Source organism: Eutrema salsugineum, unplaced genomic scaffold, assembly GCF_000478725.1.
Source record: "Eutrema salsugineum unplaced genomic scaffold, Eutsalg1_0 scaffold_2, whole genome shotgun sequence".
In the NCBI taxonomy this organism is placed as follows: domain Eukaryota; kingdom Viridiplantae; phylum Streptophyta; class Magnoliopsida; order Brassicales; family Brassicaceae; genus Eutrema; species Eutrema salsugineum.
In genome coordinates, this window is record NW_006256829.1 from 18,856,243 (window position 1) to 18,883,366 (window position 27,124).

General features: G+C 38.0%; 2 protein-coding genes across 2 annotated transcripts; one reads left to right on the forward strand and one right to left on the reverse strand.

The window, feature by feature from the left end:
* Positions 1-14,571: 14,571 nt before the first annotated feature.
* On the forward strand, positions 14,572-16,438 carry LOC18017950. Its single transcript, XM_006402162.2, has 4 exons — positions 14,572-14,742; positions 14,864-15,061; positions 15,162-15,776; positions 15,902-16,438. Exons 1-4 carry the CDS (start codon positions 14,718-14,720, stop codon positions 16,309-16,311), a joined length of 1,248 nt encoding a protein of 415 aa, XP_006402225.2. The 5' UTR covers positions 14,572-14,717; the 3' UTR covers positions 16,312-16,438.
* A 4,776-nt stretch (positions 16,439-21,214) lies between these two features.
* Positions 21,215-26,667, reverse strand: LOC112086647. Its single transcript, XM_024155618.1, has 4 exons — positions 23,105-26,667; positions 22,549-23,063; positions 21,910-22,494; positions 21,215-21,834 (listed from the first exon to the last, which is right to left on the reverse strand). The coding sequence occupies exons 1-4, from the start codon at positions 26,665-26,667 to the stop codon at positions 21,215-21,217; spliced, it is 5,283 nt and encodes a 1,760-aa protein (XP_024011386.1).
* Between the last annotated feature and the right edge of the window lie 457 nt (positions 26,668-27,124).

Genomic DNA, 27,124 nt, shown 5'->3' on the forward strand with positions numbered 1-27,124 from the left:
TTTCTTGCCAAGTTATCCCAAGCAATACATTTCAAGGAATTTCCACTGTATATATTTACACCAACATAGAAGATAATTAACATATTTTAATATATAAAGAAATCCAAGTCTGACATCAGATATTATGAGGACAAGTTGTACTTACTCAAGATCTTCGAGTATAAAACGAATAAGTGGACGTTCTGTGGGTGTATCCGATGTATCAGACATATGAACTCCACTTTGAAGTTTCTGAACAAAAGTGACAATCCCGAGAACATCAACTGCAAAATTAAACAACTAAGTTTTAAAATTCATTTATAAGTTAATGAGATAAACCAAGATAAGAACATGCATATAGGAAACTTACCAAGATATCGGTCAGTTTGAATCGACGCAAGCAAAATATCTATGTATGCACAGAAAGAGTATATTTCTCTGGAAGACTTCGGATCGGTTTTCTCAGTGATTGTATCCTCGTTCAAACGTATATGACAGTTGTTTGATGATATGCTTGGATGGGGTAATCTGTCGGTAACTGCAAAATTACCAAGAAAATACCACTCTCCTTCGAGCAATACATCCTCGAATTTGTTAATTATTTCAGATGGCATTGTACAGAGGATGCGATTGTCCTACACAGTTTTAGTAAAAAAGAATCAATAAACGATTACATTCCCAACACATGAACAGGGATAAATTTTAAAAATCTTACAAACTTACAAATTCATCAGCGAGAACTAACTTCCGATGAGGGTAATGAATGTTAGTGAAATCATAATAATTTCGAACAACTTGGACACAAATACGTTGCCCGCCGTTTATCTTCTGAAGTTCAGAAACTCTATTACATGGAGCCATTTGTTTTTTTTTTTGGTTTGGAGATGAAAAATGAGACAAATGAACGTTTTTTTAATAACGCGGGTTTAATATACTTTAGAAACGACGGTTTTGCTTTTAAAGACGGGTTTTAAATACCTATGCAACGATTCAGGCTTAATATACTTTTGAAACGACGTTTATGCTTTTAAAGACGGGTTTATATACTTAAACTACGTTTCGCTAAAAATAACAAAAGTAAATGACAATTGATTCAAATGTGAACTTAAGTAAATATTTAAGAAACGATTTGGCAAACTGTCCTTTGATTGTCCTCAAGCAAAGTGAACAAATGAGAGAAAATGTTTAATGCATTGGAGTTCATATTACTTAGAGAAAGAGTGTATTACTATATGACTTCAATTCTCATTTGTCTAAATACAATGTTCCAGATAAATAGAATAACCCTAAAACTAATAAGAAACAATGTCTATAAATTATAATACTAAATATTGAAACATTATAGTATATTACAAAAAAACAAAAAACCTGCAAGCTTTAAATTCAGATGATACAGCCTTATTAATTTTAAATATTTCGGATCTTCGTAATAGAAGATCTTGGTAAATCATACTTGAAACCACAATCCTTAATTGTTTTCGGTTCATTAGTCCAAAATCGAATAATTACAAATTTATAAATAAATAAATATTAGAATAGTTATATAATTTTTGGGTAATAATATTTGAATATTCGTATGTTTTTACAATTTGCTAGTGTAACATGCAAGGGTCTATCAACTGATAGAATATTACTTTTCAATGCAGAATAAAGCAAATCAATCTGTAATAATTTTTGCATGAAATAACTTTGACAGGGGAATCTAATTATTTATAATCTTTGGCAAGTTCAACTGACATAATTATACCGCCTGAAAAGTAACACTGTGATATGCACTATTTATAATTTTATGATTATTCGTTCATACAATAATATTTGGATTTATCTGTATGTATTTTTTCTTTCAACGTTGTTTGTAACCACGTAATAACAACGTTGATATCAACATTTCCGGTGATTTCTTTCTTAGTGTTACGCACAAATCTGATCAATGTCATAGCCAACACTGAGATATTATGTAAATTTTTTTGAATAACTAAACACTATACAAAGCCTAGATTCTAAACTAAAAAAATGTGTTTAATTATTCTGTTAATAAGAATAATGAAAAACTCTTTTATACGCGTGTTTAAGGATGTAGTCTTTAGGATTTTAAACTAATAATCTTGGTACGTGTGAGTTTAATAATTTTAAATAGTTACTAATAATTTTTCAAAGCGCTAAACCTTACAGATGAGTAAAATGTATAGTTTACAATTATTTCCTAAATGGCTAAATATTGAAATTTTTAAATTATATTATTTTCGTGTAAATATGTGACCATTTTGGGTAAATAGAATTCCAGTCAATATTTTTGGCACATAAGTTTACTTTTCTGTTTTGTATAACTACCAATAACTACTAAATTTCTAGATTTTCATATGTACTATTTCTTCATATTAAAAATATGTGATTTATTTAGATTCACATTTTTTTATGACTATACAAGTATGTAAGATTTATAAAATAAAATCTTCTAAGGTTACAGAAAATATGATAGAGATATATATGAATCTTTCAAATTAATGTATATCTGGTTTAACTAATAATTATTATGAATACGAATGTAGTGTATATATGGTTTAACTATTTCTTTCTAAAGTTAACTAATCACATATTTTAGAGCAGATTATATAAATAACAGCAATTAAAGTTTTTAGATTAAAAACAACATAATTATTTAAACGCAGTACCGAGTTTAAGTTAAAACATAAGTAAACATAGTAACGATAACATCACGCCATTAAGTCTTAAACATATGATAAGAGAAATACGAAAACGATAAACTAATAAAACCGCCATTTATGCAAGTCACATTCCATGATTTCCTGCATCCTCCATTCTCTTCTTTATCCTTTCCCAAATCCTATCCATTATATTTATATATAAGTATAATATTAGTTAAATAAACGAAATTTTAAGTAACCAAAAGTTTCTTATACTTACTTCCTACGGTAGATGAGAACTTCGTCAATAGGTGGAGTAACAAAGAAGCGTGAGAAGTCAATATTCTCATGATCATGGATAGTTATTTCATCTAAAATAAAAGTCAAGTGAAGAAATCAGAATACAAATATTTCTACGTTTAATTATTTAGGTTATTTGCATGATATAAAACCTCATTAAAATTTATAGATCACATACCTTGATATTTGTTGACGATCCAATCCGTCAATACACAAATCGCAACCGGACCATCTACGCCTACTGTCTGGTTCTTGATATCAACAGCGAAATCACCATGAGCCAAGTAATTAACAGTCTGATCCCTTTTTCAAAATTAAAATTAATAATTATTTTTCTCTTTATTTATCATAATTTATATGAGTCAAACTTAAAATATTCTTACTCAAGATTCTTGATAGTGAAATTCAGCGTTTTTTCAGTATTTCCATTTGAGGACTCAGATGTTAAGAGTTCACCAACATTTACCAACACTCCAACAAGATCTGCAAAAAATAAAGTACTTTGTTAGCCATGCATGGATAAAATAATATAAATTTAAAACAACTAAACTATTGTAAAACATTTATCGGGTTTCGGTTTTTAAAGAGTGTAAATCAAAATCATACCGACTGGGTACAAGTGATTATAGGGACGTTTATAAATCTCATCAAATTCAACGAAATTCATGAAGGGATCTTCAGACAATGGCCTGATCCGTGAAGCCTTGGTCTCCGAGTTGAGAGTGATCTGGGATTTGTGTTTAGTAACTCTTTCCTTCCTTTCCCAATCCGACCGAATCAAGCCAAAATTGGTCAGTCTTACCCATCCTCCTTCAGGGCAAACCCTCTCGAAGTACTCATAACATGTAGCACCACAAGTACCATAAATTCTAGAGCCCTGAATTATAAACAAATATATTGTCAATCGCATTATATAACATGTTAAAGTACAATAAAAACATATATGTTATCACGAGCTTACATGTTCATCAACGAAAACGAATGCTAAGCCTGGATTCCCGTTTCGATGAACAATAAACCATCGCCTCAAGACCTTGACGCCAATGTTCCAGTCGGTCCTCCATGCATGTAAATCACGAACTGCATCATATTAATCCATCACGAAGGATAAGGACTTGGAATTTTTTGTGTTTTTTTTCTTTTCTTTGGGTTGATATGTTTATTTGAAGAACAACTATTCTTCTTGTTAAGATAATATATATATATATATGGAATGAACGAAATAAGTAAGTAGGTAGATTCAATGAATTTTATCAATGGATTATGTATATTTGCAACTTGTGAGAACATACTGTTTAAATTTTTATGTAAAGTTGCGACTTTTCAAAAAAGTAATTATTGATTCTAAGACTTAATATGAATCATCCATTGGTCTATCAATCACTGATGTAGGCTGAATATTCCCAGTAGCATGCATTGGTGTTTATTTTTTTTGTTTCAAACTTTAATTTTGATATATGTATATTATGTATTTACTTAAACAGCGAAACCAAAAAAATTCTATATTAGAGAGATAATACCAAACTTTACATAAATATCTACTTGAATAATGATAAATTTACATATTAAAGATCCATTTAGTATCAAAATTAAAGAAAATCGTACTTAAACAAAAATAAGAATAGATCGTACATATCCAACGATATCCATTTAAATTAGTGGGAAATTTTCTATATTTTATTAAAATGTTATGATATTTCCAAATAGACACGCTAATACATGAATTCAGAAGTTAAATTATGTTATATTATCAATCTTCCAATTACACACAATAGTATTTTTAAAACAATAAATACATACATTTTTTAGGTCATACTTTTTAATGTATAATAATTACCAAATATATTTATTATAAATGTTTTTGTTAATGAAAATTAGAATAACACATTTCGTACGAATCGTATTTAGATATGAGGATTCTGAGTTAACCAATTCTATTTTAATATTAAGTGATAAATACCCAAAAAGATATTGTTTTAATCAACTAATATGAATAACATGTTAGCTAATAATAAAAATTGGGAAAAACACACTTTAAACCATAGATATATTTTAATCCAATCATGAATATTTTATCTTAGACATTGATAAACATAAAAACTCGTGATTTTGGAGGCTTGCAGCAGAGTATTCTTGAACAGATTCACCACAATCCATTGAGCATATCCCATCATAAAAGAGTCTATTGGAAATATTTATTAATAAAATAAGAAATAATGTATTGATAAACAATGCTAATAATATAATAAGTAAATAAGTTTTATACCTCGTTCTGATAGCAGCAACAGTGGGAAATTCCTGGTTTAAATAAAACTTAGACGCAGGAGTAACTGACAATGTTACAGAACCATTTCTGATAATGCCCAATACACTTGTACTGATCAAGACAATATTAGTATTATTGTAAATTCTAAAATTTTCTTCAAAATTTTCTGCTTGTTCTCCCCACAACAACATGTTGATCTCTATTCCAGGACCGTTTACAAATCTAAATCACGAAAATAATTAATAGACTGTTTAGTATTTTAAATATCTTAATATCAAATAAATCTTATACTCAATCTGTCTAAAAACATACTGTTCCATTAGAAGGGTTAGTACAAGCCTCCTAACAACAACTTCACCCTTAATCCGACCATCCGTCTTGTTCACATGCTTCACATAAGCAATGATATCTACAATTCGAATATTAATTAATTAGATTTCTATAACTATCAAATGAAGTAATGGGTACATAATTTTAAAACATACCATATAGTCTACACACCAAATTGTCTGACCTTGATAAATACCCATAATCCACAAAGAGAAATTTCTCCCTAGGTATTATTTGTACTCCAGATGCTAAAGGCGATATCCTTGTTTGCTCAGTTAGCACAATCATGAACTGATTATTAGTAATCTTATAACTCATATCATTATGACGTACAATGAAATTAAACATCTCAATGAGACTGCCTTCAAACAAGTGATCACCATAAACACGTAGAATAGAGGAATGAACTGAAGCTTGAATTATATTTTCCTGTTTGTAATACAATAATTAAAAATCTTTTCTTATATTATGATAAACAAACCAACACATAGTAATATGATAACTTTAATAATGTTAACCTGAGCATCTACTAAAAGAAGATTGTGTCCCCAGAAACCGTTTTTTATCACCGTATATGGATTCCCACTTTCTAATAAGACGTGCTATAGTACGACGACAGGAGCGCTTTGTGGTGAGTTTGTCGAAAGTTAAGTAGTTCATGATGATACCAACCAATCAAGATTCGTTCTACAGATGAAAACGAATTCAGTAATATGAAAACAAACTAACAAAGAATCAATTCGAAATTTTACGCAGAAACATAACATATCTTACAGCAATAAGCGATTGATTGCGATGTGGGATTATCAAATACGAATAGAGACCTAAGTCTTTAAATAGCTAGCCTATGACATTTTTTTTTAAAAGAGATTAATATAAGTAAATTTAACAAATTTTGTGAACCAATATACAGTAACTAAAATATTTTAGATTTTTTTAAGATGAGATAATAGAAGGTAATATCACAATATGAGATTTTTACATATTCGAATTATTTTTCTTAATATTTATAATAATTACTTAATAATAGAAATTCTGTAATTGGTTATTTTAATTTTTGGCAAATTTTAATTTTTGGCAAATATACTAACGATAAACGTATATTTCGATTTCATAAATATGATTCGATAAACAAAATAAGCATAGACTTAATATAAAGTTCATAATGAAGTATTAAAAGACGAAAGAAATACGAATATGTTCATAATAATATAATATAAAAAACATCACTAAAAGAACATTAGTTTTTTCCCCTCATCTCGAAATCCATCTTCTTTGTTGATGACAAAGCTGCTTCGTCATCATCAGTTCCTAGATTAATAACCACTTTGATTTTTCTTCTTTTTTCCAAAACCTGTAAACAAAAATAGCTTTTTTTAAATAATAACAAATCATAAATAATAATAATAAGTTTTTACATTACTATAATTACCTTCGAGCAAAAGTTATGGCTCATGGGAATCTAGGATTTAGCTCGAACCTAGATACTCCTCCCTTAGACATTAGATAGATATGACCTACAAAATAAATTTAATCATGTATGATAAGAACTTATATAATTATGATTATTAATTACTCTTAAACATTATGTTAGAATAAAAGCAAACTTTTTTCATTTTTAACAGACCAGTCCGATAGAAAACATGTCAGTGGTAATTGTTCATCAGTCCAGAACTTGTCATTGAATTCGATAGCAATCTGTCCTAACGCGGTACAATCCAAGAACAAACCACTATGCAACAAAAACAAAGCATCGTTATTTTTGCATATTTCTACATTCAGATTATAAGATAAAAAAACGTACTTGTGATCTTTAATTGTAAAGGTGAGGCTTGCTGTTTTTTTTCCTGTCCGCTTGATATACTTGTTATCGTCTTTTACAGTTATCAGCTCGTCAATAGAAATGACAACTCCCAAAATGTCTATAATTTTTTTTTAAAAAAACAATGAATTAGTATACAAAAGTTAAATATATAAGACATAAATAATAAAAACGTAATGAAAGATAAAATATACCAATGGGTTGATCAGGTTCCGTTTTCTGGCCAAGTATGTCAGCAAAAGTGTATGACCCTACCGAATCATCTTCTGAAATTGGATTTGTATCGACGATAACGGTGTTCATACATATCTTGATATTAATGCCAATTAGAGTGTTTGGTTCTTCGAGAGGATCATCGAATACGATAAATTCTGAGATACTTTTATGGTCTCCTTCTTCGATTGCCTTCTCATAATGTTTACATAGATCTTCATTGTATACATAGGCTTGAATTTGTTCACCCTTTGTATAGAAAATGGTTAAAGCGGTAGAAAATATTATCTATAAAACTGAACTTAATGTAAAATATGTTATAGTTTTAAAATATGAAATACCAACCTCTTCATCCATCAACAGAAATTGCAAAGAATCTACTCCCGTTCCAGACTTCTCAACCCATTTTTTTAATACCTTAACTCTAATACGCCAATTGGTTTTATCATCATGTAGATCAGAAATGAGATTGTACGAATCCAATACCTGTAATCAGACTATGAGAATTATATACTTCGAAGTAACTTATCTAAAAATCAAGATCAAGATATATAAATATACCAATGTTAGACGTTAAGACATAATATTAAATTTGCTCGATAGTCACTACGAAAACAACACCAACCTCAGAATCACGATTTAATGTTTTAAAATTCCCGTATATTTTATATCTTTACAATCGTAAGAACCGATTTCAGTATATACATTTGAATAACAAAAACAACAAAAAAAACTTCTTAAAGTAGAGATATTCTGGATATCGTAATCGGAAGGAAATCCTAAAAATATCGTCACAATCATATAAAATCTAAATTAAAATAGAAATAAAAGGTAAATTTCTACAACACAGGCAAACAAATCAACTATTTTACAATCTAGGGAGAAAAAATCGCATACCTTGAGCACAAGATGCCAGTAATTGCGAGATAGACAGATCTGTTTGTTGCCTTTTTTGAGTCTGAAATTGTCGTGTATTATCAAACTTAGGAAATAACGAAAATAGTATAATAAACTAAGATATCATAATAAATATGGAAATATTATAATCATTAAATTATATACATTGGCCCATAACTTTGGGCTTTACCCATGTGCTAAAAGGTTTAGATTAAGTTGGCTTTGGTAAAAGAATAATCAATCGTTCAAGGTGTAGGTAAGACAGAAATAGGACATCTATAATCGATTCCATAGAATAGATAGTTGAACTAAAGGAAGCATTACAAATTAAGAAGAAAATTCTAGAAAGATACATAACTAATAAAACCATAATGCCGAGATAAAAGTTTGATGAATGAATATCCTAAAAGATAACTAAAAAATAATTATCATTATAACATATAATAGATGCTCAATAGTTGGCATATGGAAAAATCAAGTGCTTGGTGCGGTTCCAAACATGCACATGATTCACAAAGGCCTTTCCAGCGAGAAGAAACTTATACAAATCACGCAAAACATAGGAAGAGGTCCACTCACTCGCTGCATAAAAATCAGCAATATACTGATCATCATCTTCGGAAACAATTCCTAACGCATAGCAAGCACCTTTAAATGTTGAATATCGAACATTGTTCACAGTCCTTAGATCCTCAAAACAACATGCTCCTCTCCTCACCTTCAACAAAAGTCTTAAATAGTAAAGATCACCAGATGTTAAGAGACAACTCTCCAACAGAAACACTCGTGAAATTCGAGATAAACGCCGTCTCCAACATGTTCGCTCAATATCCTAAGCCCACTCTGAAGCAAATTGTGGATACGTCAACTCCCGTGCTTCAGGATGAAGACGATTACATTCCATCCAAGCTTCCAATTTGCTCTTTTGTCAGAGCTAGACGTTCCATCATCTTCCGATGATACACACGGCGGAGATGGAAGGTGAACAGGTAGGAATCCAACACCTATAGAGTTTAAGCATAAATATTTCAATGTTTTGGATAATAATCAAAACATATAAACTTATGCTAAGTTATTGCTATGTGGTTTTGGTGATATCAAACACATCATTGTAATGAATAATAATCAAAACACATTACCTCTTAGAGACATATTCCAGTAAGTGTATATAACGTAACACCGAAAAAGAGAGTCCTGAAAATATTTTAAAAATATGTATGCAAACATTATGAGAAACAAAACTACATATATATCATACTAAAATAGACAAAACTAAAGCATATAATACTAAAGTACATTATACGAAGAACTCTAAAAGAGACATCTAACAGTCAAAGAAATACAAATATAATAAAATATTGAAACCCCAAAGCCAAAGAATTATGATACAAATTAAGATAATGACAAGATGATGATCTTCTTAACTTAACATGGGTTTATTATAAACCAAACGATAGTAAATCAAACAGGGTCAATAAAAAACGTATAGAATGCGTTTAAAAACAATTACACGAAACCTAAAATCTGGATATAAGGAAGAATGCGTTTACAACTATAATATCATCTTCAAAAGAACAGAGTCAGATGACTACAATATAAAAACAGCAACAACATAAAAACACACAAAAATAATAGATTATGAAAACGACGCAAAGAATGAAGGAATTGCATATTCGAAAGTTTAACCTAGTTTTTTTTCCTCAAGCAATATAAAAGAACGAATATAGGGGACGTATTTATATAGTTTTTCAATAAAAGGGTTTCCACTGCTAGGGTTTCGGTTAGACTGAATAATTGTTTTCCTATTCAGGTGAAATTTCCATTTTTTAATATACGTAAATTAAACATTTTTTAAAATTATTTCCGGATTGATCTATCTAATTACCTTTTAAAACAATATGAACAGTCTATTGCTTTCAAGGATCATCTAGAATATAATTTGTATTAAAAATATCAATTACTCTATTTACTCTAAACCCTGAATCAATTAAAATTAATCAAATAATATCATATCGTCTGTTTCTTTTAAAAAATGTTTAATTTGTAAGCACACAAAGCATCTTTGCAGTTCTATTGCTATGTGGATGAGACAAGTCGTTTTTATCTTTTTAAAAAAATAATTGTAAACAATACTTGTATGGATAATGGTGTGAATATGTAGACCAATTCATGAATATATAGAACGAATATGATGAGCACGGGATCCACATTACATTAAAAATATTCGATAATACACAAAAACACATATATAAAAAACTCAAAATATGATAATAATCTAATTCATATTATATAGCCAAAACAGAGAAGAACATTCACAAGAAAATTTTAAAACAATCATTACAAATCTTGTAGAAAATCGAGATTTATAATTGATTTAGGAAACCATAATAGCGAATATAAGGTCGTGACGAATAACATGAAAGGCAAATCAAAACATATAAAAAACTAACGAATCCATAACACCAAATAAAAGGTTCTGTTGAATATATTAAAAAGGTATCTAAAACATTATCAGAAACAGAACATATAATGGATATTCAAGAATCGGCAGAGGGAAAGATCAAGTGCTTGACGCAGTTCCAAACATGCGCATGATTCGCTAATGCCTTTGCCCTGAGAAGAATCCTAAACAACACACGCAAAGCATGCAAAGAGGACCATTTACTCGCTTCATAAAATCCAGCAATAAACTCATCATCGTCTTCGGATACCAATCCTATAGCGTAGCAAGCATCTTTGAATGTTGAATATTGAACACCGTTGACGGTCCTAAGATCAGAAAACAAAACGCTCCTCTTCTCACCTTCAACAAAAGTCTTAAGTAATAAAGTTCACCAGATGACAATGGACAACACTGCAAGAGAAAGACTTGCGAAGTTTGAGATAAACGGCGCCTCCATTTTGATTGTTTACGATCCCAAACCCATTCCAAAGAGAATTGAGGATACGTCAATTCCCTTGCTTCAGGATGAAGACGATTACATTCCATCCAAGCTTCCAGTTTACTCTTCTTGCCCAAACCAGACATTTCCTCATCATCTGAGAACGATTGTGATGGTGGAGGGAGGTGCACAGGTAGGAATGGAACCCCTAATCAATGTTAATAATATACATTTCAAATATAAACGATTAAACGTTTTAACCAATAAAAATATGAAAGCTTAAGATAGGTGCTGATAAATAACAAATACCAGTCGAAGACATATTCCAAGAAAATTATATACGATGAAACACTGAGTAAGAATATCCTGAAAAGCACAGAGTCAAGAGATCAGCAAGTACAATATGGCAAATAAAAAAGAATTACATACAAAAATTTTAATATAAGAATCAACCAACAAAGAAATACAAGAAACACTAAAAGAAGTACATATAAAGAAAAATACATTAAATTATAACTAAAAAGATCATAATAGAAACGATTAGGCTAAGAGATAAGTAAGTATACCTACAGGAGTTCTGAACGTGTATAAGCAGGCCGTCCTAAAATACAAAAAAACAATAGTGATCGGACAAAAAGCAACATAGTGTTAGTTTTAAGCTAGCGACTGTAAACCAATAAGGGTTATACGAAACAACATAAAAAGATCGTATAAATACACTTACACGAAACCGATACGATGAATGAAAAGGATGAATGTGTGATTGGGTACACAGTTTCAATATCCTCTCAAGCGGATGAACCTACAATATGAAACCAACAAAACCAAAAGAAAAACGAAAAGCAAACATAAAAAAATTTCAAATCAAAAACCAAAACGAAATAATATAAAACATGCGGCTAACAGAACTTACACGAGATAATCGAAGAGGAAGAATCAAATAGCACTTCAATATCCTTCTCAAAAGATCAGCGTGCGCTCTTAGATTCAGTATCGTCCTCAAAAGATCTGCCTACAATAGAAAGCAACAACAACATCAAAATTAATCCAAAGAAAAAAGCAAGCAATATATAAACACAAATCAAAACGCCGCAGAACACAAACAAATCAAAGAAAAAATTGCATATGATAACCTAGGGTTTATCTAAAACGATATGAAAGAATGAACGTATGAGACTTATTTATATAGGTGTTTAAGATTAGGGTTGAGGTCGGTAGTATTTCGTTTAGGTCACGTAAAATATGGGCCGTGAATATTTGTATGGGCTTACGATATTGATTTCCTCGAGTTTGTTTAAAAAAATTTGGTTAATATATTCAAAATTAATTATTCTCATTAAGGGGTAAGAGGTAATTAACCAGCTGAAACTCAATGAGAGGCCTCCATTGCTTATTTTGAACCCGCTTTTAATATATATGATACCCTTGAGCTGTTTCTTATTTAAGAGGCTGAAGAGCCTGTATTGAGACTCATACGTGGCAAGCTGTGATTGGTGGAGTGTTTTTAATTTTTTTTTTAATCAAAAACTCTTGTTTAGACAGAGACTTTAAAAGGTTGATTGTATCCACTAAAACGTTTTTATTTTGGGTCCATAGTTGATTTTGGATACGATTGTTTTCAATGTAGAAATTATATTATTGAATTCAATGTAGTTTTATATAGATAACATTTCTGCTCACAAAAAATCATCCAACAAACGTCTTTCCTTCTCTTTTTCAATAATAATCTTCTATATTCTCTCTTTCATTCTTTCAATAATAATTTGAAAAGAAAATTTAAAATAATTTTTTTTAGAGCCTCTCTTAAGATCTTACCATTGGACACTAAAACAATGAAGAAACTTTATTAGAGGCTCTACTTCAATAAAGCGATCAAAAAACTATTAAAAAATAAATTAGAGCCTCTTAATAGAGCCCATGGTTGGAGGTGGTCTGACAGATCAAGCCGATGTGAAACGGACAATCATTTTTCCATTCCGGTACAACCCGGTTTATTGAGTGACACCTTTCTCATTTGAATGAAGGTTTTTTTTTTAATTTTAACTTATTTTAAAATATTAAAAAGAATCATCAGTCTGTTTTGTCAGCAACCACCACGCAATTTGGCCAATAAAGTAACATATATTTAAGAATTGATAGAGCTCATCAGAATTTGTGCATTCTAGCAATTACAATTAGTAATTATTTACCAGGTAGTAATTCGTGCAACGCATGAGATATTTATAATTTTTTTATAATATCGAGGATTTAAGATAAAAATATAAACAATAAAACTTAAAATTCTAAAACAAATATATTATATTAGTATAAACTATATTGTTATATAAAAATAAAACCAGTTGATAATTGTAATTTATAATGTTATATAGTATATTTTAATATTAGAATAATTAAATTAACTTTACAGTAATGAAAAAAAATTATTCCAAAAAAAAATTATGAGATTGATTTATACAGATTTTTAGAGTTTAAGATTTAATGGTTATTGGTTTGTAGATTTGTACATTAAAAATACATTTTACTGTTATTTGTAAATAGATTATAACATTTTTTAAAAATCTATTATTATTAGTTGATTTCAGTGCGGGATTTTAAAAAAGTATATAAATGGCATCAAAGTATTAATAGGCTTGGGGCTTTTCAGAGATAATAAGATTTGAACCCTTGGAATATTCTTTAGTTTCTAATCTGCTTATGCATGTATGTTTTAGATCCAACTTTTTCGGACAACCATACACTTACGATAAAATAAACCTTAAATTGGTTGTTCAATTTGAAGGAATAAAAGTTATAACAGAAAACATAATTTTTATAATTTATTGGTTTTATAATTTTTACGACAGAAATAATAAACCATTAGTTTTAGATTCAGATATTATATCTAGATTTATTGGTTTCGAATCGGATTCAGTTTAATATTTCGGATCAGGTTTTGCTTTTGATTTAGAATAATTTAGTTTAATATTGATTTTGGTTTAATTGTTGGTTTAATATTTTGGAATTGGATCATTGTAATTGCAAAAAAAAAAAAAAAAATCTGGGCTCAAAATCCCAATTTTTGGTTTATAACTCGTCTAAAAGTGTCATGGCATTTATGGTTGCGTCTAAAATTGGATCTAAAAGCGCTGCTCATTGGATGGGTTTGTAAATGAGGCTGCCCGTGGTAGATGGGTTTTAAAGTAATACACCCTTAATTTGTTTTCATTGAGATCCAACGGCTAAAAACATGACAGGCACAGCTGATAGATCTCAGCCGTAGCGATAAACGTAAAACCCACAAAGGCGCTCTCTCTCTCGCTCTCTCACTCTCTCACATCCGCAGACACACATTCAAAACCGGATCTAACCCTAATTTTAGCGAGAAAGAGTCTCCAATTCTCACCATGGACGAAGATCTCCCATACAACAGTAAGATCTCTCTCTTCATCTCTGACTTACCCGAAATTGTTTGTTTCTGCGATGATGGATCTTCTGTCGTAGTCTAACTTTTGCCGGAATCTAATCGAATGCATATGTTGGTCTATTCAAGTGAAAAATATATTGGTCTTGTGGAACTTGGATGACTACCCAATCCCTCCTGGTACCGATCTTGGTCGTATTCGTAGTAATATCGAAGATGCGCTTTATGAAATTGGCTATTGGGGGCTGCCGGTTATCGAGGTGTATGCTGAGAAATCCTCCGAAGAGGACTGGTTTAAGGCCGGGTTCACCTACCGCGCACGAGAAAGTGAGTTCCTCTTTGTCGTTTCTTTCTCTTCTACTTAAATTATATTTATGTCTGTGTAAGTAATCGTAATCGAGAGATCTCTCTGTGTTAATATATATAGCTTCAAGAGATGACAGCACTTGGGAATATGACAAGTCGGCTGTTTTCAGAATGCCTTTCTCAATGGTTTCTCAGGCTAATTCTCGTCCTCCAATAAACTTTTTCCTCATCGCAAAACAAAACACAGACAGCGAGTTGTACAGGGTTCAGCGGTGTTTGCACTCGAGAAAACACCATGTTCTCGTACTCGTTGACGACGACACTGCAGCATCACAAGAAAGTAGTCCATTGCTCTCTGTACAATCACTAGTTGCTCGTACACAGTTTTTTGGTGGAGTAAAGCCCCCTAGACTGACGGAAAAGTTGCCACAAAGCATCGATTCTGATGATGTCTACAGTGAAATGACGATGGAAGATTTCTACAAGCGTATCACTGTCACACCCGTCAATGGAAATAAGGCAGCCTTCTTCTGGGACCTCTCGGTTTGCCCATTCCCTGATTGTTCCGATCCTGATATGATCTATGGCAAAATCAAGAAAGCTATTGTTGATAGGGGTTGTGTTGGTGAGTTGTCAATCTGGGCTTATGTTGATGACCGCAATGGGTCTTCTTCTTGCAGTGGTAACTGTCTGAGTAACAAGACGTGGAAATCCAGAATCTACTTCCTTCCCGGAGGTGAATCCTTTGCTTTTGTTATTTAAGCCCTCCAAATTAACATCACCCTTTTAATTTCCCTTCTGTGTATCAATTTAATCTATACACTATATCTCACTAGTTCCATTTATATATCTATTTTCCAGGGGCCTCGATACTTAATAGAATGTTAAATGACATTCATTTATGGGCACTGGACTCTCCCCGGGATGAGCCTGAGCCTCATTCAGCAAATCTGGTCGTAGTCTCTGATAAAGTCAGAGAGAACGTCTTATTCTCGTTTATAACAAAAACTTTTCATGACGCCGATTTCCATGTTCTCTTAGCAACTCCGTCTCAGGGCGGCAACAATACAGAAGACCCTGATTGGCCAGGATTGCTAATTGATGAAGGTCTCACTTTTGGCCCTTGCGAAAGTGAAATCTTAGAACCAGCTGCCAAAAAGCATAAAGAAACACATGAGGGCTCGGGGCCCAGGGCCTGCCCTAAGGGCATGTTTATTGGTAGAAACTCAAATGAGTTTCTAGTGAATATTTTAGTAATAAATTCAAATTAAGAAATTTATTAAGAAATTTGGTGTTTTATGAGTTACATTGGGAGAAACTCTAGTTCTTAAAAAAAAGCTTTGGAACAAGACACATGTATTGGGATGCTTAATCTAGTTGATTCAAATTGAAGATCGATTTCCGTTTTTGGTTGCACCATACACACCTTTACAAGCACAGAGAACAAAAACAATAAACAAATATTTAGCCTTAATCCTGCGCTCATGAAAATCAAAATTCCAGAATTTTTTTACGGCCTTGGTTTACCTGTTTTGTGATTCTCATTTGACTTTTCTTCCATGAACCAGAAGACAACATCACGCCCTGCTGCTTCGAATAGCTTAGTATTGATATGTGAATATCGACAAGGGACAAAACAGTAATTTAGATCGGAAGCTTGGTTTTATTAGATTGAGTCAAGGCGAAATACAACTGAGTTCGGTTATTTCGATAGGTAATAACGAACTAAGACTTAAAGCGATTAAGAAACTATCGTAATGAGTTCTCAATCTCTAAGTCTTCGACGAATCCCCTTTTTTCTTCTCTGTGTCGATTCGTCTCCCTTTATATATATCTCCTAAGTCGGTTTTTAAGCACGCCTTAGACGATATGGGACCGAGAGGAGTTTCCTTTTCTCTCGGTTCCTTTCCTTTTCTCTCCGAAGTTTCCTTTTTCCGTTAGGAAACTTTCCTGTTTCGGCCGAGCTCAAGGAAACCTTCCATTCCTTTGAGAGGTTTCCCACCGACCTCGGCCTAATGGGCTATCTTCGGCCCATCTTCGCTCGGCCCATCTTCTCTCGGTACATCCCTTCGTAAACCGGGCTTACGGTTCGCCGATCTCAGTTTGTACCGGAGAAAACCAGGGTGCGGTTTTCACCTCCAACAGTTAGCCCCCCCCTCAGTTCGGTGAAAGGAGGTGACTTTCAGTCAAACTCAATTCTTCGGTTATTGGATCACAAACTGAGCTCGGTAATTGCTGTCGTTTCGCATTTCCGGACGTTTCGCGCCTATCTTCAATGAGGCGCGTGAATTACGGGATTTTTCGCGAAAATCGAGGAACCCACGATTCCCACTGTGTATAAAGGGCAAACTTCTTCTCGCATTCATTATTCTCGCCTCAAGCATATATAAGGTACGCCGCTCTCCCTTCTCTCTAGATTTCATTTCTCTCTCTAGTTTTTGTTCTTCGTTTTCTCTCGTTTCTTCAACTCTCGCCGCCGCGAACTCTTGATTTTTCCGAGCAACCTTCAAACTTTCCGGTTGATCTTCAAACTGTTCTTTATTTCCTTCAAATCTTCTTTCCCAAACCCTAAAATGTCTTCCAGCAATTCGATTAATTCTTCCTCGAATAAAATTCTTCCGGAAGACCACCGTGAGTCCTCGGAGCCGAGCTCCTTTTCTTCAAACCCTCAGCAGTCAAGTTCATCACGGGAAGAAAGCAACCTTCCCCAATTAGTTCGTAAGAACTCTAAATCTGCGGAAGCTAGCAGCAGCCGTGCTAGAGTCAGAATTGAAGCTACCGAAGATCTGACTGCAGAGGCTCGCGAAACGGAGGCTCGCGCTGGACCGAACGTTGATGCTAACACCCCCGAGATCGAGGAGATCGAGGAGGTCGAGGAAGAATTTCAGGGGGAGAACGTTGCTGATACTGAAGTCGACAACATTGAAGCGGTTATTCATGCTTCGCCACCACTTCCGAGGCGGAAAGTAGTTCGTCCCGACAACGTGCCCTCTTTTTCCCTTTATCCTGGTGCTGTTCGAGCCGTGCTCGAGGCAAACGGTCTTGCGGACAAGATTATTTTCATCATTCCGGAGGCTAGAGATCGGCCGTGGGACGTTCCCAAAGGCTTCCTTTGCGTCTACCTGACGTACTTCACCCAGTGCGGGCTTTCTTTCCCCATTCCCTCTCGCCTACTGGGATACTGCAATCGGCGCGGCGTAGCTCTCACACAGGTGATGCCGGCCTCAATAACGAACTACGTTGGGTTCGTTTCCTTATGTGACGAGCTTGGCGAAGTCCCATCGAGTCGAATTTTCGAAGACCTCTTCTTGGTCAATATCCATAAGTCCAAGGAGTGGTTCTTCGCCGCCAATGCCAAGCCGAAGAAGAATTTAGTTATGGGACCTAAGCCCAGTAAATTCAACGATTGGGAGTCCCAGTACTTCTATATTGAAATGAACAATCTCACCGTCAGCAATTCTGACATCGCAATTCAGTCGAATTGGAAGATTCCGATTGGTAGATTAGATGATTTCACACTTAGATAACTTTTGACTTTTACTGCTTGCTAACTCGACTTCGTTTTATTTTTGTAGGTCGTGCGGCCTTGGCAAGACCGAAAAAAGAAGGAGTCTCCTTCTCAACTCCGGACAGTTTGAAGAAGCATTCAGCGAAGCCGGTAAACGTCATTGGCCGGAGGTTTGGGAAGAAATCCTACAACGTCGAGCTAAGAAAGCGGGTATGTTCATCGAATTCTGTCTTTACTCACTTTATTCTGAATTTACTCCGAACTCCTCCTTAAACACATTTTCATTTCAGGCTCCGTTCGAGAACCAAAACCACGCAAGCCGAGAACTCGAGCTAGCAAGCCTCGAACCGCTCCCAAACGCCAATCACTGAAGTCGCGAACTCAACGCTCCCGAGCTGCCAGGATGCTTTCCATTGACGAAATCCCAACTCTCTTCGGTGAAGAGGAAACGGATGTGGCTGAGCCGACCCCAGTCCTTGCTGCTGAACAGACCGAAGTGCAGCCAGAAGAGTTGCCACCTGCTGCGGGCTCACCTGATCAGGTTGATCAGAGGAAGACGAAGAAGAAGAAGTCTTCGAAGAAGAGTAAGAAAGCAGAGGACTCTTCTCGGGTGCAAGATACTCCCGCCCAGCTTGATCCACCGACAGCTGTGGCGTCGGGCCTCGCGCTCTCGCAAGATCGAGCTGAAGCTTCACACTCCCGAAAAAGGCAAACCAGAGACCATGTCGAGGGCTCTCAAGAGCACGGGCCGGCTAAGAGAGTCCGAGTTTGTTTTGACTACGACGAGGAGACTCCTTTTGAGGAGAACGTAGATGCCTGCGCCGAGCTCTATCATAAGATCTCCTCGGAGGTACCTAGCCTTCCCTCGGTTCCCGAGCTCCGGTTTCCCAACATGTACAAGGGAATCGCTCACACGACTGCTGTGGTAATTTTACTTACCCCTTATAGACTTGGATATTCTTCTAAGTATGAGTTCTAATTCCTGTTTCCTCTGTGCAGCTCGCCAGTCAGACCAATAACTTGGTCGCTGCATATGAAGTAGCCCTGTTTGACGAGCAAGTAAGGGTCTCCGAGCTCGAAGAAAGGATAGCCAAAGCAGAGGAGCGTCTCGCCACTGAGCTCCAAATCAACGAAACTCTGCACTCTCAAGTTGACTTGCTGAAAAAGGAGAGTGCAGAGCTGAAGGCGGTGAAAGACGAGCTCACCGAGGCCCAGAATTTACTCTCTAAAGAGTTCGAGAAGGACAAAGGGCGGCTACAAGGTATGGTGGCGCACTGGAAGAATCGAGCTAGGAGCGTTCACGCAACGGCTTGCGAACGCCTTGAGAAGGTCATTCGGAGTTTGGACGATGCTGACAGGGCTCGGAAGCCGTACTTGGTCTACAACCAGCTCACCGGGGTCCTCGGTTTCATCAAGCAGTTGCGGAGGAAGGGTCTGTACGAGGTCCCGCCAGAAATGATTGCGGATATTGAAGCAAGGCATGCCAAGGCGCTGGAGGACTTCAAGGCGATCGATGCTTGCGTGCTCACTGAGGAGGACAAGAAGATGTCTCCGTTCGTAGAGGAAGATGACATTCCGGTCGTAAATGTGACCCAGAGCGCGCAAGATCCTGCGAGGGGCGAGCAGTTCGGCTCAAACGAGGACATACTCAACGCTGCTGCCTCGAAGACCATCTAATCTCTTCCTATTTTTCTTTTACTCTTCGAACTTAACTGCCCTTGCATGGGTTTCTTTTTGTAATTCTAATTCCGAGCCCTTCGTGGGTTCTGACTCTATTTGCCTCTCGGGGCTTTTTTATTTTAGAAAGACCTTCGGCATCTAACCTTCGGTTTAACTTTATGTCGTCGTTAAGATTTGCGGTTAATGCTTAAGTATTAGATCGGTATATAGTAGATATTCGAACGTGATTATTATCTTTTGATAGCGAATTGCGATAATTCGGCTTACGTTTTGCGAGTGTTGTGAACTCGGCTTACGGTGCGAATCTGAGGAGTTCGGCTTATCGTGCGAGCGTATGAGCTCGGCCTGGGGAACCCAAGTGAATCGTTTCGTACTGGAAGAGTGAATTAGATTCGAACTCCTGTAAACGCACGAAACGAATTCAAGGTTTTTCTAAGTCGAACCTAAGTATGCGAGATGTGCTCGGCTTATTGTTCTTGGTGACTTAGAAATTTAACTGCGGGACTGGGCCCGGCTTTTGATATGTGGCTTAACCACGACACCATGTGGGTGCTCGCGAGACGGATCTCGGCTTTTAAGTTTGCATTCATGTGGAATGCTATCGAACAACTGGCCAGGAAGTCGATGTAAAGACAAGGAGTTCGGTCCCTTGTGATTTCGAACTAACACTTAGTCATATCTTGACAATAAAATTTTATTGATGTTATAGCTGGACTCGGTAACGAGCTGCCTACGTACCCTTTAAAGGGATCAAGCCATTCGTAGTTCTAAGTACGAAAGGGGTTTTCGCTCCGACTAAGTAGTTCGGAGGCTTTTTTTTTTTTTTTTTTTTGGCGCTTCAAAACGAACTAGTAGTAGTATCGTTTGAGATGCATCGAGTTCCAAGATCGCGGGATCGGAGTTCCGTCTAACTTCATGAGTTGATAAACGCCGGGCTTAACAACCTTCATAATCTGATATGGTCCTTCCCAGTTCGCGCCAAGTTTTCATGCATTCTTCTCTTCAGTGTTTTGATAGACTTTACGAAGTACGAGGTCGCCGTCTTCGAAGTGACGGCCTTTAACTTTTTTATTGTAGTAACGAGCTGCAAGTTGTTGGTAATTCTGTATCCGGAGTAGTGCTCGTTCGCGATGTTCTTCGACTAAGTCAAGTGCGTCGATCATCATATTGTCATTCGCCTCGGGTTGCTGGGTAAGCATAGTTCGGCGAATGGTTGGGACGTTAAGTTCGGCTGGACACATAGCTTCTGCGCCATACGCAAGGAAGAAGGGTGACTGACCGGTTAAACGTCGCGGTGTCGTTCGGTGAGACCACAGGACGCCATCGAGTTCGTCTGCCCACGTTCCCTTAGCGATATCGAGTCGTTTCTTCAGTCCGTCAATGATGGTCTTGTTCGTGGCTTCGGCTTGTCCGTTGCCTTGCGGATAACGCGGGGTAGAGAAACTTAGTCGGATTTTCCACTTGGCGCAAAAATCTTGGAAAATTATCGAAGTGAACTGGGTTCCATTGTCCGTAACGATCTCGTACGGAACTCCGTGTCGACAGATGATGAACTTCCAGACAAACTTCTTGACGTCGATTCCATGGATCTCGGGGTATGCTTCGGCTTCAACTCATTTAGTGAAGTAATCTGTGACGACGAGGATGTACTGCTTCTGGGTCGTAGATCGGCGAAAAGGACCGATGATGTCCATTGCCCAGCGCATGAAAGGATATGGTGCAGTCGAGGTCATCAGGAGCTCGGTAGGAAGATTTATCATCGGACCATGACGTTGGCACTTCTCGCAACGTGCCGTGTACTTCTCGCAATTAGAGAGCATAGTAGGCCAGTAATAGCCGGCTTTCTTGATCTTAAATGCCAAGGACCGAGCTCCGGAATGATTTCCTCCTTCTCCTTCGTGAATCTTTTGCATTACTTCCGCGATGTCGTTGCCGTGAACACAAGTCAAAAGTACACCATAAGCGTCCCATCTGAGAAGAATACCTTTAATGACCACATACCGGGCTGCGCGAGCCTTAAGGCGCCGAGCTGCCCATTTATCTGCGGGAACCGTTCCATCTCCGATGTATATCACGATTTCTAAGGACCAATCCTCGGGTTCGTCTTCTCCTTCGGCTTCAATATCGATGGGGACGTGCTGGCCTTCGGACTCGTCCTCGGATTCGGGCTCGTTATCGTTAAGCTCGTCCGTATCGTTGTCGCGATCGGGGATGACCTCTTTAGGTTTCGTCTTTCGGGTGAGGGGTGGAGCACGGTTTGGCTGGGCTTCGTAGTCACGCCGTCATGTAATGATATTGCAGTTCGGATCGTGCTCGATACTTGGTCGCTCGATTGCTGCAATCGGGATAGTTCGCCAAAGATCAGGATCGGAATTAGTCGCGAGTGCGGCTAAGGCGTCGGCGGTTGCATTCTCGTCTCGAGGTATCTTTGTAAGCTCGAAGGTGGAGAAATCTGAAGCAATATCCTTAAGAACTTTGAGATATGCGTCCATGCGGTCGTTCTTGGCCTCGTATTCGCCGTGAAACTGGTTGGCTACGAGTTGAGAATCGCAATAGGCGTGTACGTGCTCGGCGCCGATACCTTTAGCGAGTCGTAGTCCGGCAATCAATGCTTCGTACTCGGCTTCGTTATTGGATGCCGGGAAGCCGAGCCGAAACGACTGCTCGATTACTTCTCCTTCGGGTGATTTGAGACGTATTCCAACTCCGGATCCTTTATGGGATGATGAACCATCGGCGTGAAGAATCCAAGGTTGTACGACCGGATTATCTTCGACGAGCTCTGGTGGGAGTTCGACCAAGAAATCTGCTAGGACCTGAGACTTCGTAGCCGTTCTGTTCCGGTATTCGATGTCATATTCACTAAGTTCGATAACCCACTTAGCGAGTCGTCCGGACTGACTTGGGCTATGAAGGAAGTGCGAAGAGGGTGATCGGTCAAGACCACGATTGCGTGAGACTGGAAGTACGGGCGTAGTTTCCGTGCAGAAATAACCACGGCGAAGGCGAACTTCTCCAAAGTCGGATAACGATACTCCGATCCGTCGAGGGACTTGCTCGTGTAGAAAATTGGTTTTTGTTCGCCGCGATCTTCTCGAACAAGAACGCTGCTAACTGCGAACTCCGAAATCGCGATGTAAAGATAAAGTGTCTCGCCGGTTTCTGGTTTGGATAGAACTGGCGGAGTGGACAGATATTTCTTTAGCTCGGCGAAGGCTTCTTCGCACTTCTCATTCCATTCGAGGTGCTTGTTACCGCGGAGAAGTTGGTAAAAGGGCAAGCACTTGTCCGTTGATCTAGATATGAATCTGTTAAGCGCTGCAATACGTCCGGTAAGTCGCTGAACTTCGCGTTTGGTTGTCGGCGAGGGGAGCTCGAGAATAGCGGCGATCTGCTTCGGATTAGCTTCAATGCCTCGCCGTGTGACGATATATCCGAGGAACTCTCCAGATGTTACGCCGAACGTACACTTAGTTGGATTAAGCTTCATACCATATTGATTCAAGATATCAAAGCATGTGCGAAGATGGCCGACGTGCTCGGAAGCGATGAGTGACTTTACGAGCATATCATCGATGTAGACTTCCATAGTTCGTCCGAGCTGGCTCGCGAACATCCGGTTTACTAGTCGTTGGTACGTTGCTCCAGTATTCTTCAGGCCGAATGGCATGACCTTGTAGCAATAGATGCCACGGTCCGTGATGAATGATGTCTTCTCTCGGTCCTGCGGATGCATGAGAATCTGATTGTATCCGGAGAACGCATCCATGAATGAGAGTAGTTCGTTTCCGGCAGTTGCTTCCACAAGGCGATCGATATGAGGTAACGGAAAGCTATCTTTCGGACACGCTTTATTGAGGTCGGTGAAGTCGACGCAAATTCTCCATTTACCATTCTTCTTTTTCACGACCACAGGGTTTGCCAACCAATCTGGATACTTAACTTCGGTGATAGATCCAGCTTTGAGTAAGCGCTCGACCTCGTTGTTCACGGCTTGCGCTTTCTCTGGCCCGAGCTTTCGGTGTTTCTGTTTGATAGGCTTGTACGTCGGATCTATATTGTGCTCGTGGCACGCGATCTGCGGGTCAATCCCGGGCATGTCTTCTACCGACCAAGCGAAGGTTGAGGTATGCTGTTTCAGGAAACGAATGAGTGGTTCACGGATGACTGGGTCGAGCTCGGCACCAATTCCAACTTGACGCTCGGGCCTGAGTTCGTCAATGCTAACTTGAACGATTGATTCCTGCTTAGGCTTTGTCTTTTGGACGATGAGCTTGTCAGTTGGTCCGAACGAACTAATAACGCAAGCTTGGTTGGCCGAGTGGAGTCTGCACTCATTTATGTAGCACGATCGAGCAACGGCTTGGTCTCCTCGGAGTGTGTACACACCGTCGGGGGTCGGGAACTTCAAGCATTGATGGTACGTCGAAGCGACCGCTTTCATTGCGTGCAGCCATGGCGTACCGAGAATAGCGTTGTAGATCGCTGGTTTGTCGAGGATAAGGAACTGGATCATCTTTGCGATTCCGCCGACGTAGATTGGGATTTTGACAGTGCCGATCGTCATACAACGTTCTCCATCAAATCCGGTAAGTGGCTCGATGAACGGATCAATCCTATCTGACGCCAACTCGAGCTGGTCAAGTGCTTCCTTGAAGATAACGTTGACCAAACTGCCAGTATCGATCAGAATGCGGCTAACTTCGACGTCGTCGAGGAGTAGATCGACAACGAGAGCGTCATTATGCGGCTTGTGAATTCCGATTGTGTCAGCCTCGGTAAAGACCAAGGGCGCTCCCTTCGGCGGATCCTGCGGGGTTTTCGGTGTGCTAGCGGCTTGTTTGCTGTATTCCTTGATGGCTCGAACGGAATAACTGCAAGCTTCGATGGCCCCCATTATCATGTTGACACGTTTTCGCGCCTTAGGAGCATGATTCTCCGGAGCTCGGTCATCGCGATTCCGTTTCTGTTGCTTGGGCAAAGCAGGCGGATTCGGTGGCGGTGGTGGTAGTGTCGGTAAAGCCGGTGGAGTTGGTGGATCTTTGGCGAGTGCTTTCTCGAGATGTTCGTTGTTCGGTCGAGGCATCGAGAGTTGCCCACCGCTCTTAGGCGTATTTGAGCGTCGGAGTTCGTCGACCGAGATCGGCTCCTTGCGATACAGGCTGAGTAGATATTCTCGCAAATGCCTGCATTCTTCGGTGCTGTGGCCCCTACGGTTATGGAATTCGCAGAATAACGACTCGTCTTGGTCTTCTTCACCGCGGACCCATTTATTATTCCACTGCTTGCTTGGTTGTTGGATTGCGTTAGCATAGAGTTTCTTGCGGTTCTCATATCCTCGACCGTATCCCGACTGCGGCTCGTTAGTCGCGGGTTTCAGACGTTCGGGTTGTTTTGTTGAGTGACTTTGCTCGTACGCAACTTCTTCTTCTTCTTCAGCAATGTAAGTATTAGCTCGGTGTAACGCATCTTCTAATGTCTGCGGTGGGTTATGCGTGATCGCGCTTCGGAAACTGGTCTTTATCCGAGCTCCTTTCTGAAGGCATAAGAGAGCGGCTTTGTCGCTAATCGTACAGTTGGTGACGATTGCCTTGAAGCGCTGGATGAAGTCGCGAAGGCTCTCGCTTGGTCCTTGAGCTATTTGCCAGAGCTCGGAGTTCTTGGTATTCTGTCCAATGAACATGGAGAAGTGCTTGACGAAGGCCGTCGTTAACTCTTTGTAGCTGTCGATTGAATTGGCTTCGAGCCGTGAGAACCAGTCGAGAGCTACTCCTCCCAGACTTTCCACAAATAGTTGGCACTGAACCGCGTCTCTTTCTTCGGCAGACTTAAACTGGTATCGATTCATGCAGATGCCGAACGACGTCAGGAAGTGTCGAGGGTCAGAGTTGCCCTCGTAGATTTTAATCTTCAGTTTCTCCATGTGCTTGACTGGCGTCCCTGCGATGCGCGATGTGAAAGGAGTCTTCTGTGTTTCCTGAATGACGCGCTCGATCTCCGGAGCCGCGCTTGTGGCTTGATGTATTTTTGAGGTGATATCGCAAAGCTGTGCTTTCATCGCTTCAAACTCGGCGTCTCGGCTTAAATCCGGTGCTGGTGGGTTTGCTGACCCGACCGCGGCAGACCTCATAGTTCCGGTTGGATCTCCGTCGGCATTGAGATCGTCAATGATGTTCCAAACTCGGAGAGGAGTTCGTGTCTGACTGAGTTCGGCGATCTGTGCCGCCATCTGACTGAAACGTTCCTCGCTCCTTTTGTTGATGGCATCGAACTGAGCAGTGAACATTTGGAGTAACAAGTCGGTTACGGCTGCGGGAGTTTGCTTGGCAGCAGTTCCGGCGTTTTCTCCAGGAGTTCCTCCCGTTTGCCCTGTTTGGGCGTTGATGTTATTTCCCCTGAGAGGGTTTTCTTCTTCGTGAACGTTGGATTGGTCTGCCATCGCTGATTCAATCTTTCCGAAGTCCGATCTAAAATCTGAGATATCTGTTTAAATCCCCCTTCCTGGCGCGCCAATTGTTGATATGTGAATATCGACAAGGGACAAAACAGTAATTTAGATCGGAAGCTTGGTTTTATTAGATTGAGTCAAGGCGAAATACAACTGAGTTCGGTTATTTCGATAGGTAATAACGAACTAAGACTTAAAGCGATTAAGAAACTATCGTAATGAGTTCTCAATCTCTAAGTCTTCGACGAATCCCCTTTTTTCTTCTCTGTGTCGATTCGTCTCCCTTTATATATATCTCCTAAGTCGGTCTTTAAGCACGCCTTAGACGATATGGGACCGAGAGGAGTTTCCTTTTCTCTCGGTTCCTTTCCTTTTCTCTCGGTTCCTTTCCTTTTCTCTCCGAAGTTTCCTTTTTCCGTTAGGAAACTTTCCTGTTTCGGCCGAGCTC